The sequence below is a fragment of the Monomorium pharaonis genome, chromosome 11 (assembly GCF_013373865.1).
Source record: "Monomorium pharaonis isolate MP-MQ-018 chromosome 11, ASM1337386v2, whole genome shotgun sequence".
Classification (NCBI taxonomy): domain Eukaryota; kingdom Metazoa; phylum Arthropoda; class Insecta; order Hymenoptera; family Formicidae; genus Monomorium; species Monomorium pharaonis.
Window position 1 is genome coordinate 1919481 of NC_050477.1, and position 12944 is coordinate 1932424.

Below are 12944 nucleotides of genomic sequence, written 5' to 3' on the forward strand. Positions count from 1 at the left end.
AATCTCTCAGGTTTCAAGTGAGATTCCAGCCTGTTTAACCAACGTACATAATTTAAAGCGAGCTCTGGCAACACCCGGTGCTAGACGCGTTCAGATGTGCCTGTTCATCATTAAAGGATCGTCTTCTTCATGTATTCCATTTCCCGCGTTTCGTACGAGTTTTCCAGTTTAAGTAACGTAAATACGTCCGTAGACCCGTAACAAATTTAATTTACATAATAAATTAGAATTTTCTCCGGATCTCTCATGGCGTGCCGGGAGCACGAATCACTTTTAAATTACCGCACGTTCCGTTGATTTTTCCACGTCAGGATTGGATAATTATAAAATGATCGAGTAGTTTACTGTTTTCTTTCTCCCATGCCATTTAAAAAATTTATATTCTTAAAAAGAGAAGCGATAATGAAATGTCTAAATTTCACAAACATTTCAGATTGAATGACGTACATCAAACGGTTTAAGAGCTAACGTTTTAATTATCGATGAAACTTTAATTACCGACAAAATCTTTCTTTTAGGTGAGACCTACATCTCGATTTATCAAGATAACTGATACACTTGGCGAACGTCTTCCCGAGTACCAGGTGATCGATCAATATCGAGAGAGGACAATTCGGGGAGACTCTTTTGCGCTCTCTTCAACATCACAGAATGCCTTGTTGCTCGCGCAACGTCTGTCTCCTCGCGATTGCATCTTATTCAAGTCGATGCCTTCGAGAAAGGGACGACGACGAGGAACGAAAGTAAGCAAGTTGGACGCAAAACCGCACTATCAGTAAAACGGAGCTTTCCACCGTTTTATCTTTTGCAATTCTCCACCGAGCAAACTCTCACGCACTCGCCGTGACAGATGAAATCGCCCAGCTCCTGACTTCCTTTTACGTTCACAGTGCTCAGACTGCTTTACCGTCCGCATGAATAAATGTACTTCTCTTGTACGGGACAACATGCACTAGTTTGTTCATTTATTACAAAGACATAATTTAAAAAGTGTCATCTTTAGGATAAAATATTAAACGTTAAACATTTATTTATATACTGGAAAATCTTATTTTTTGAATTACGTTATTGCAGCAAATAAGCAATATATACTTTAACCAAATTTTCTAGTTGGATGATTTTCAAATCATTTAAATATAAAAAATTAAGGATTCAAACACAAATAAAAATAATAATAAAATGTAATATCTAATGTAATAATATATAATTGTGACAAATTACAATACTCATTTAAATTGTTATTCTTAAAAATTCGAATTGGTTAAATAATATGACTGTAAAGTTTTTAGTGGCTTAATTTAAATCGTTATGAGGTAATGCAATTACATTTTTTTTTTTTTTTAATGAGACGCGACGCTATCATGTCTCTATCGATTTTCACAAGTTTAATCATTAAACATCTAGGTGATTAAGGGTGTCACGTTAATGACACAAACAGGTATCTGAAAAATTAAACTTTATTACCTATTACGCTTATAAAGCTCATAATCCTTTAATATTTGATATCGACAATAACTCCGTAATTATCCTTCCTTAAATTTCAACTCTTAAAAATAAAAAAATTACAAATAAGATCGAAATAATAATCTTATTGTATTTATACTTTCTTTTCTTAAAATACTTTACATAACATAAATATCGAAGAGAAATATATTTCATAAAAAGTTGCATCCAAAAATATTGTTTACTCGCGGAAAAGGTAAATGACGTTCGTTTATAATTCCAAGACATTTCGAGACAATCATTTTTCCGGCAAAAAATAAAAAAATGATTTTCTCTAAATATGTCGTTTATGGCATTTCCTTGTACCAGTTTCACATTTATGTGACACAATGTTTTCAAATGGAGATGTTGCTCACGGGGGTATAAACTGTTACGCGAGAAAGTTGTAAATTACAAATACTTTCAAGGTTCACGGCGTGACAGGAACGGTGGAAAGGAGTATGATTAATGATACGTTGTGGTTAATAGCACGCAGCGATAATGGCAAAATTTATATAATGGATAGAACGTGTGCTAGAAATGATCAAATGCTAAGTTAGTCTTAAGACTGCAGTTGAGATAAATTGTTCTCGTAATTTCTGTAAATCTCAACAGTACAACGCAAACAATGCGGCAAATATTTCAATTAGCACATAATAAAATATATAGCTAATTTTGCTTGCGCAATTGTCCTTTTTCTTAAGTAAGTATATCTTAATAAATAAATAAAATTTTTCTAACGCTTTTATAAAAACTAATCTTGTGTTTTATATCTAATATTAAAATTTTATTTATTAAATCTCAAAAATCAATAATTATTAATTAATAACATTAACAAACAAATTACATATGCTGCAAGTTGTTTATTTATAGCACAGTAAAAATTACTATCTTATTATCTTTAGTTATTATTCTTATCATATTGCGCACAAATTTTTTTGCGTTTCAAAAAATTTAATGTAGATTAATTGTGTAGCTGTCGAACTTGTTGTCTATCAAGTTAAAATGGAAAACGCGGTGACTCTGAAATACCTTGCACCTCGCTTCGTTATCTCGCGCCGTTATTTTCAGGCCGATCCGCAAAATTTCTTGCACCACTGCCAAACACCCATGGCGACTCCACATTAATGCGAAATCCGTGTTAACTGTAAAGCACCTGTCCAACCCTTCCCAATGGAACGTTCCAAGGCATCGCAGTTTTTTTATCGTTCTCTCGCTAGACCTAATGTGTTTCCATTTTCCATCAAACCGCTTCGTGCCCATCGTAACTAAAGTTCTTCGAGCAATACGAGTATACGAGTACCATCAACTTTAGAGGAAAAAAAAATTCTTCGAAATATAGAATATAATATAAATATTAAAAAATGCCTTTAACAATTGCAATATGATTTCGTTCAATGTATATATATTCTTGCTATAAGAATAAAATTTCTCTTTAAATGAACCTCTTAAAAATTGTAATTAAAATAATATTCAGTGGTTTCAAGAGATCCTACCATAAAATTGCACGAGTCATTCATTGAAATCAATGATATTCTATCTGAAGCCAGAATTTTAACTTATTGCGAATAAAGGGAAGATATATATGGACAATAAAAATTTCCCGTGAATTTTATTCATAGTATCACGAAAAGTACGCGTTGGCAATGTGCTTCAGGAATGCGACAATTGTGAGGAATGATTGCGAGAAGGCAATGAGAACGCCCGCTCGGGAATGTAGATTTGAAATTTGCCTTTGAGGACGTACGGTTGAAAGCGCGCGTCGAGAAAGAGTAGGTACATACACCCGATCGCGAAGAAACTTTGCTTCCTGGGCAAATTACGTGGCGTCGCGCTGAAACGACGGTTATACTACTAAAAGTATTTTACTTTAGAAACTGTTCCAGACTTTTGCCACTTACTCAGCACTTCGCGTTTCATGATTTGCCTCGCTTCCTTTCAAGGAAGCGAGATTGAACCCTACGTAAAATGTTTCAGAATCAACAGACGTCTTCTCATTACAGACAAAGTTCACTATAAATTCATTAAAAATATTGTTAGTTACTTTTATGATTACATTCAACAATTTACATTGATTACTCTTGATGTAAAGTTTAGACTTTGTCATTGTTCACATATTAAAATTGATTATTGCAATTAATATTTGCCAATCTTAAAAAAATAAAATTGATAATAAAAACGATATTAAAACGATATTATTGCCATTTTTTAAATGTAATATTTTTAAACAAGAAATCAATTATTACCAAAATGTGCAATTAATTTTTTTTAAATGAGTTTTTATTATTCTCTATATTGTGCGGAAATTAAGAACAATATTTATATTTGTTTTAAATCTTTAATATAGCGTGCGCTTAATGAGATGTAAAGAAAGCATTAGGAAATGCCAAAAACCGTAAACGATAATGCCAAACGGTCATTCCAATATGGTCGGATAAATTATCTTTTTCAATGGAATCTGGTCTCCGTTGAGATTGCGTCTCTGTTTGCGGATCGAACCAATTAATTTTCTGTCAGCAGTTGTCGAGCACACAAAATCAAAGCGTAAGTTATCTTCTAATGTTATAATAGTATGAGCATTTTGATTTTCAAAAGAAAATTTGAGAGTTTCAATGATAATGATATCTTGAACACATTTAGATTTTAATGAGTACTTAATTTATTCAGCGTGATGAACAAATTCCAAATAAAATACTAAATTCCTAATAAATGTATGATGTTCAACACCGTGTTCACTCCAAAAGTTAAAAATAAAATGCTCACAATAAAAAAATGCAATGTAAAAAATTACATTGTACAATCTTCTTATGATTTTCTTTTTATTTGTTTTAGTTACTTGACATTGATATATTTGGTAATAAGTACCCAATGATTTACATTATTCATTCACACGTGCCATTCGATTCTCCCTTTCCACGCACTTTTGAAAGGTACGAACTTCTCAGTAAGTACGGTTGCCAATTTGTTTAATGACGCGCGTAATTCGAGCAAGCTTCTTCTCGGAGAAGTAATCTTGCGATAATTTTAGCAATTTCTCACTTGAAAATTGAGAGACACTTCCAAGTGGTATAATTTTGCAAAAGAGAATTGTTAGTCTAATCACTCATTCGCAATAAAAAAAGGTTCAAAATTAGGGGAAGAAAATCTGTATTTTATAAAAAAAATTCTACTATATTCAAATTTGGAAAATCCAAATCAACGTGACGTTCTAATCATAAAAACCGATATCGACCGTGCCTCGTATAACGTAGTTTCTTCTTGCCACCTCGCGTTAAATCGAGCGAACACGGGCGAGACCCACAATAGTTTCAGTCTGTATTGTTTATATACCTAGGGACAAAGAATGGGAGTGGGAAGAGGAGTACGTAATGCTCCGAATAAGCTCCGATTAAGTTCGTCGTACTTTGTCATTCCCACACGCGTTGCATACACCCCGAGGAAGTTGCATGCCACTGACACCATTTAACCACAGCCAAAACTTGCTCTCCTCTCTCTCTCTCTCTCACTCTCTCGTGCAATGAAAACTATCACTAACAAGGTATGTTGTTCCCGAAACGTGGCAATTCATACGATTGCATAATATGAGTGGCCAGCGTAGTTCAAGATCGTAAGATTATAGCGTCATGCGTAACAAATTGAGCTTCTGTGAATTCCTTTGACACGATAAGGTTTATGATTCGAAGATCGAAGAGCCGATTTTTAAAATAAGTCAAATTTAAATTTTGTCTATTTTATTGTAATCGAGGTTTTTAAAAATTGTACTGGAAATACGAGATACTACTTTGAAAATAAGCTCCTTAATGCCGGACACTACGAGAGCCTTTCAAACGTTGAAGACGGGATAGTTCATTGCCACGGAACGTTCATCTTGTCCGAGTTACACGGGCCACGCTAAACTTTCTACCCCTAATACCTGTAAACTTCGACTAATTCGAATTTACAGTCTCGAAGCGCGGTTTCCGTTTACAGCAACGCGGCAAATTTCGTTCGTATTTGTGAAAATAAGCTGCGAGTAAAAATGGACCTCCTATAAATTAAAAAAAAAATGTTGCAAGCGTTCGAACACTTCCCTGAGAAGGTTTCCGCCGGCTCCCGTCCTGGAATACCCTGTAAAGAATCACTTCGCGATCGCTAGTCCCGTCGCACGGACAGTGATAGTCCGTTGAGTTTTCCCGGCGCAGGTGCATCTACCGAACGATGGTCTGGTGAACGGTGGTGGACAGGCTGTTCTGTCGGACGACCGAGTTCCCAGGCAGATGGAAGCTGACGTGGCGATTGTGGTCGCCGCTGGCACACACCATCGCCAGGGTGCCGCCGTCGTTCCTCGCCCCCCTGCAGTGCAGCAGCTCACGCATACCCTTGCGAAAGTTGCGCGACAGGAAGGCGTACAGCAGCGGGTTCATGCAAGAGTTCATGTACGAGATGAGGAAGGTGGACACGGTCAGCAGAGTGCTGAAGTCCGACGTGTTATCGTAGTTTGGACCCCAGTGTCGCCAGACAATGCGCGCCTGCTGGGGCAGGTTGCACACGGCGAACATCATCACCACCGCGATCAACATTCTGGAAAACAGCGGCGAGACGTTGACAGCGTAGTCGAACGATCCTAGCTATCAATTTGAACACGTTTTGCATCTCCAAATTTAGCCTAAGAGATTGGCCGAAATTTGAACTTTCTTTTATCTACTCAACCTCATTAACATATTGGATAGGAATTTGACTTTGATCAATATGTTGAATTCTCGCTGAATTCTCGGACGCAATTGCTCCAACGGATATTAGTTTCAGCGAGACGGAAATTGAAGATGTTATTGTGCATCCTGGAAACATATAGGCTTACCTGATAACGCCGCGCCGTGCCTTCAGTACATTTCTGCTGGACGTGTGCACGTGGTGTATCCGACCGTTTTTGGTTTTGGCGATTAGACCGGGTCCTGTGAGGGTCGCGCTGCTTCTCCAAAGACCAACGGCGATTCTGGTGTAGAGGCAGGACATGAGAAAGAGCGGTAGGAGATAGAGGAAGACGAGATTCACTATGTCCAGGACATTTTTGTTGTGTTTCTTAATATTGGCAATGCAGATGATGTCGACGTCGCCATTGTTAAGACGATTGCTGATGGTCTCGACGTAGAAAAATCTGGGCGAGGCGTATACGGCTGCCACAACCCACACCACACCTATCACCATCCTGAGGCGCCGTCTGGTCAGCATGGACCGGCACTTGATAGGATGGACAATGGCCAGATAACGTTCGGTGCACACCACCACGAGGATCAGTATGCTGGCGGTGTACGAGAGCGCGTGCACGAACATGTACACCTTACAAAGGAAGTCGCCGAATTGCCAGCTGTTCATCAAATAGTTGGTGAGCGTCTGGTAGACGCAGAATATGCCTACGCAAAAATCCGCCACTGCCAGATTCGCCAGGAAGAAATTTGTGATGCTGCGCAGCCGACGGGAGAACGTTACCACGAAAATCACCATCAGATTGCCTGAAACATAAAGACAGCGAAATACGTTATTAAAATATAGATTCATCGCCGATAAATTAAATACAAAAAATATTAGACATTATAAATAATATGTAATCACTTTCATGTATGTTAAAATTATGATAAAAATGTATTTTAATAAAGTATTCCTGAATGCATTATTAATAATGTTTATAAAATGAAAAAGTAAAAAATTAGTAAATTCTCATCCGGTAACTTAACGTTTATAATCTTTCTGTAAAGTTCTCAAGCAGAAGAGAGATTTTATAAGCACGCGACATTATCTCGAATAATCTTGTCAAGCTTTGTCCATTCAAAGCTCTTTGTGTGCTCATTTTGTTAGTTAAAGCGCCACTTCATCTAACAATACGGATGATCTAGATTCAATAGACCAGCTTTGTTATTTTATCGCAATAAATCTGGTTTATGCGGGAACAAATATGCTTTCGTAAATAGAAGATACTATCACTAATCCGCAAACAACGACTTCTTTGGCAATATGCCAGAAATGGCTTTTATATTTAGAAAACAGATTATATTGAGAAACTGAATCTAAATAATTCTACATTATACCATTATAATTATAATTTTTCATTATAGTTATAATTTTCCAGCTGCTGCATCGAATTGGTATTTTTTTTTATATAAACTTTTAATCAATAAATAAATATTGTATTTCTCAATTGAAAACGTGCAAAACAAAAATGAAAAGGTTGTACTACTTTTTAAGAATATTCAAAAAGCTTGGTGTAGTCGTTAAATAGAAATAAATTACAAAAAAAAATTTTATATTAAACATCTCTTGACTTTCAATTTCAGATTTATTGATCTCAAATTTTAAATGGTTATTTAAAATTTGAAAAGAGATTAAATTTGTTAATAAAGTTTCGTTAATTAAAAAAACTAAAATTTTACTTTACTCATTAACAATTTTTTAATCTCGATCCTTTTCTTTAATTGACTACAGTTCAAAAATACTTATGCTGACTATTTTTATTTTTAAATCTTGAGAAGGAATGCACCAATTGTAATATTTACCAATTATTCGGTGTTCTTTTTTCTAATTTTACTTTTTAGCACGTACAATTTTAGTATACGGGTCAATTACTTTTATGTCATTTTCGCATTTTATTGTGAAAAAACGGCAGTGGCGCATCGCGTCTCATCTCCTCGCAAATTTCTTTACGAAATGTCACCCTTTGTTCCTTGTTCCCTGTATTCTACGCAAGCGTTGCTCCGGTTAAAGAAGCGCACCCCACGAGGGCTGCATGAAATGCATAAAATGAAACGACACGATAGATGAGAGGAGGATTGTCTGTCACCCCTGTTTTTATATGCTTAGCACGAACATCCTGCACGCACCCTTGTTGGTACATAAAGAAGAAGAAGCGAAAGCGAAACACTGATAATAAAATTTACCGCGTTGTTAAAATAAAAAGATTCTTCATATTTTCTTTGGTTGTCCGAATCCCCGTCAGTCCGCAAAATAATTCGCACGTTGATAATAGTATTCGGGCAAATAATGGACGTTTCAAACTCCGTCCTTTAAGTCGTAATATCGCAGAGGAACGATAATGCTGGTGATCTACCAGCTGCGGAGTTTGAGAAAACTAAGAGGTCACAAACAAATAGCTCGATTATGGAGAGACGAAGGAACGTAAGCGACCTGAGTGAAAAGTTTCTGCGATATCATTTGAAAATAATATATATACACCGGAAAAGGACTTTCAACTTCCATATTTCTCCTTCTGCTCTTCCTTTCCCCACTTTAATCCTCCCTATTTTTCCTCCCCAAAGATTCGCTCGTAAGATTTCATTCATAAAATAAGGCGGCATGAGATAATGAAAAATCTCCGACGAATGATCTCGGAGAACTTAAAATTCTCCGGAATACAAATCGATGGAATTCCCGTCCTACGTTCACGGTCGATCTCACTCATAACGAGCTGTTTTGTATCCAAATATTTTGATTTCAAATCCACGTCGAATTTATCATCATTTGACCATGGTTGTTCGAATTTATATATCGGTACTACGGGAATACGACGATCAATATTACCCAAGAGTTGCTCGAAAAATACAAATGTTTTTCTTCTCGTCCAAATTTAATATTACGTGAAAAGAGATCGAGAGGGGACATAAATTGTGTTACAAGAAAGCTCGCTCTGCATAAGAAAAATCTGCCGCTTATATAAGCTTAAAAAATGTTCAATACAGGTCAATAAACAGATGATTCACATCGTGAATGACAGTCAGCTTTACGATCGCATTTCGCTCGCGAAAGTTTACAAATGACGCTCATAAACCGCGTCTGACGCTGAAAAATTATGGCCGATTATTTCCCTTCTAACAAGGAAACCTCGCGGACTCGAAAATTCAAATTTTAATAAAACTTGGCATAAATGTAGAGGGGGTAAATACATGAATTTAGAAATTTTTAGTTGGTGCCCAGAAACGGTTTGAAAAGGTAAAACCACCCTTCAAAGTTGAGACGATTTTTGCGGTTTTTCGATATATCTCGTAAATTAAACAAAATATAAAAAAATGTTCCCTTGTAAGTAAGTTTAACAAACATCTGATTTCACTTTGCGACGATCCTAAAAATGGACCCGGCGTCTTGGTCCTCGCTGTCAATTTTATATTTTCATTACATAAGAACTGCAGTTTTACTGCGACGCAAAACGGCTTCTGTTGAAAAACACCTTTTTTCTTCGCTAGATTCCTTTTATTATTGCATTCGGCAAAGACGCATGGATCCGGATCAGAAAACAATTATAAAAATTCTTAGCGATTCAAGAAGCGCTTCTCTCGTCTGGAATGTCCTCGATTCACTGAGTAGTCTTTTATATAAACAAATTCTTTGATTTACACGGAACTGGTATTTACTGATACTCTTAGCGAAAATATATCATGATAAATTTTTTCCACTAGTTTGATCAAAGCTAATTTCTTTTTATATATTAACACGCATAATATTTTTCTGCTTTTTCGTCTTCGACTTTTCGATTTTTTATTGTTTAAATCGATTTGAAAAATAAAGTTCACTCCGCGTGGATGGACTTTATATTTGTTTCGTCTGGCCAGAGTCACATCAGTGCGTTGTCACGTCTCTGAAAATCTACAGATCAATAGCGCAAGTCAGCGAAATTAATTACGTGAAGGAAAAGAAGCGAGAAATTTGTTTTTCATAAAGCTCATTACAAAGAGACTAAAGTGGCACATTTAAAAATTAATTTTTGATAAGTACGTGATGTCTTTGTGCAGCATTCTTCGAATATTAAAATGCAAATATCTAAAACTGAAAAGGAGACCCTTTCATTAAAAAATTATCTCAATAATTTACATTATTTGTACACGTCAAGAAATAAACTGCGGAGTCATAAAACTAACATTGAAATGTGTAAAAATACTTGTAAAATGTATAAAAAATTAATTTGTAATGCAAAACTTATTAAAAATATACGAGTATTATTGAAGATAATAGGCCTGCACAAATTTCGCATTCAAGTTAATTACTTTATTTTAATCACATTATTTTTCACAGTTATTTAAAACATGAAAATTTGCTTGAAGACAAAAAAGCTGAAAAATTATGCATAATAATATTCTATTTTTTATGTCAGCTTTGATCATAGAAAATGTCTATTTTTTAAGAGAAGTATCAATCTCCAACATTAATTTCTTGACGAAGAAAGAAAGAGCATGATAGATACACTGACACAATGGGCACAATGGATCGAATATAAAGATGATATAGGGATAACAGAAAACAGCGAGATTACAAACTCAATAAAGAACATTTTACAGTAGCACGTCCTCTCGCAATATGTTCTTGTCGGGAATATATTTGCGCGTCGAAAAGGACCGACTGGTTGACTATCAGAAATAAAGACAGAAGTTGACGTCGCAAGAAAAATTAATCAATCCCCAAATATGCTCGCGATACAGGCGTAAATTTAGGCTCTTTACATAAGCGACTGCTTATGTAATATTATATACAAATATATCAAAAATTGAATTCGATTCAAAATAACACTATCAATAATGAACTAAATTTTTAACGTGCTATTCTTTTTTAAACGTTTAAAAACAATTCCAAGTGTAAAACTACCGAAAATTTTAGGTAGAATTATCACAAATATCCAGCACGACATATTTATTCAAGTGTCGTGATGATTGTTTAGTATTATAATAAAATAAAAATTTTATTTCTATTATTTTTATTAACAGTACATACTAAATTTAGGACAAATTTTTATTAATTAATTAAATTTAAATTATATTATTTAATTTAATTTAATTTAATTTAATTTATTTAATAATTTAATTTAATTTAATTTTAATTTTAATTAATTTTAATTTTAATTTTAATTTTAATTTTCTTTAATTTAATTTTATTTATTTTAATTTAATTAATTTTTTATTTAATTTTAATTTTAATTTCTTCTTAATTTTAATTTAATTGAATTTACTTTATTTTAATTTAATTTTAGTTCTTTTATTTTAATTTTTAATCATTTATTGAATTTTTTTATTTTAATTTCCACTTTTATGTTACTTTTATTTTAATTTTTTTTTTTAATTCTTTTCTTTTCATTTTTAAGTTTAATTTTAATTTGAAGTTTATTTTATTTTAATTTTCCTTTATATTTTCCTTTTCCTTTTGTATTTTCTTTTCCTTTTATTCTTTTATTTTCCTTTTATTTTTTTTCTTTTCAATTTCTTTTCTTTTCTTTTTTCTTTTCTTTTCATGTTCTTTTCGTTTCCTCTTTCATTTTATTCTTTCTTTCTTCCCTCCTTTTCTCGTTATTCTCCCTTCTTTCTCCCTCTTCCCTCCTTCACCCTGCCCCTGCTCGTTTTGCCCCCGGGCCCATTAGGATTACAACACTTGTACTCTATCTACCTGAGCCAATTGACTTATTGATATTGGGTACTTGTTATTGTCTATATATACTTATTAGTACATTAAAATTAAAATTAGACTTTCGAGAAAAAATTGCAAGAGGCACTTTTATTGCAGATTCTTATTCGGAAAAATCATCCAAACATATTAACCAAAATTCAACTCAGAAAAGTTGATAATTATTGTGTAAACAATGTTAATTAAAAATTAAAAAATAATTAAATAAAAAATAGCTTTGTGTCAAAAGTTATGAATGTTTTGGGCTAAAATTTTCAAGACTTTTAGAGAATAGTAACCGTTACTATTTAAGCCCTATTACAAAAATTTGCCATCACTTGTCCATTTGTTATTAACAATTTAAAAAAAAGGTAAATTTTGGCAGTTTTTAATTTTTTTCTCCTTAAAAAATAAACCAATTGGAACGTTCGACGGCTCATTTAATAGATATTTTTAATACCTATAAGCTTATATTTTTTGTTTTTTGCTAACAGTAATAAATTTTTTTTATTGCCAAAAAACGAAAATTTTCACGTTCTTTCATTGTTTACACAATAATTCCCAACTTTTTCCGAGTTGAATTTTCGTTTAATATGTTTGTATGATTTTTTCGAATAAGAATCTGCAATAAAAGTGCCTCTTACAATTTTTTCTCGAAACAGTGGTTTCTAAGTCTAATTTTCCTGTACTGTATATGTTATAAACTGACGCAATTATATTATTTATAAAAGCAGTTAAATTTTGCAAAATATATTAAAAATAAATAGCATTAATTTATTTATCTATTAATTTCATTGTTAAATTTGTCTTTTTCCATAACCTTAATAATTTGATGGAAATTGCAATCTATTTAGCATTAATACTTTGAAGCGTTCAAATGGTTAATTAGATGGTTAATTATGTTTAAGTTGGGCTTATATGTATATGTAAAATAAATTGAGCCAAAACTACAGGATATATCATTGCCCAATTTATTATGTTTAATAAATAAATAAAAACAACAATTTTAAAATATATCAATTATTTATTAGATTTTATGCATTATGTATTATACATATAATCGTATCGTTTAA

General features: G+C 33.4%; 1 protein-coding gene across 3 annotated transcripts in view; it reads right to left on the reverse strand.

Moving 5' to 3' along the window:
* Nucleotides 1-361: 361 nt before the first annotated feature.
* Nucleotides 362-12944, reverse strand: part of LOC105837843 (trissin receptor) — a 75666-nt gene continuing 63083 nt past the window's right edge. For all 3 annotated transcript variants that reach the window (XM_012682965.3, XM_036293483.1, XM_012682964.3), the window contains 2 exons: nt 6320-6971; nt 362-6042 (listed from right to left, as the gene is read on the reverse strand). In XM_012682965.3, the coding sequence (XP_012538419.1) occupies nt 5670-6042; nt 6320-6971 (1025 nt within the window). In that variant the 3' untranslated portion in view covers nt 362-5669. The remainder of the gene's footprint in view (nt 6043-6319; nt 6972-12944) is intronic.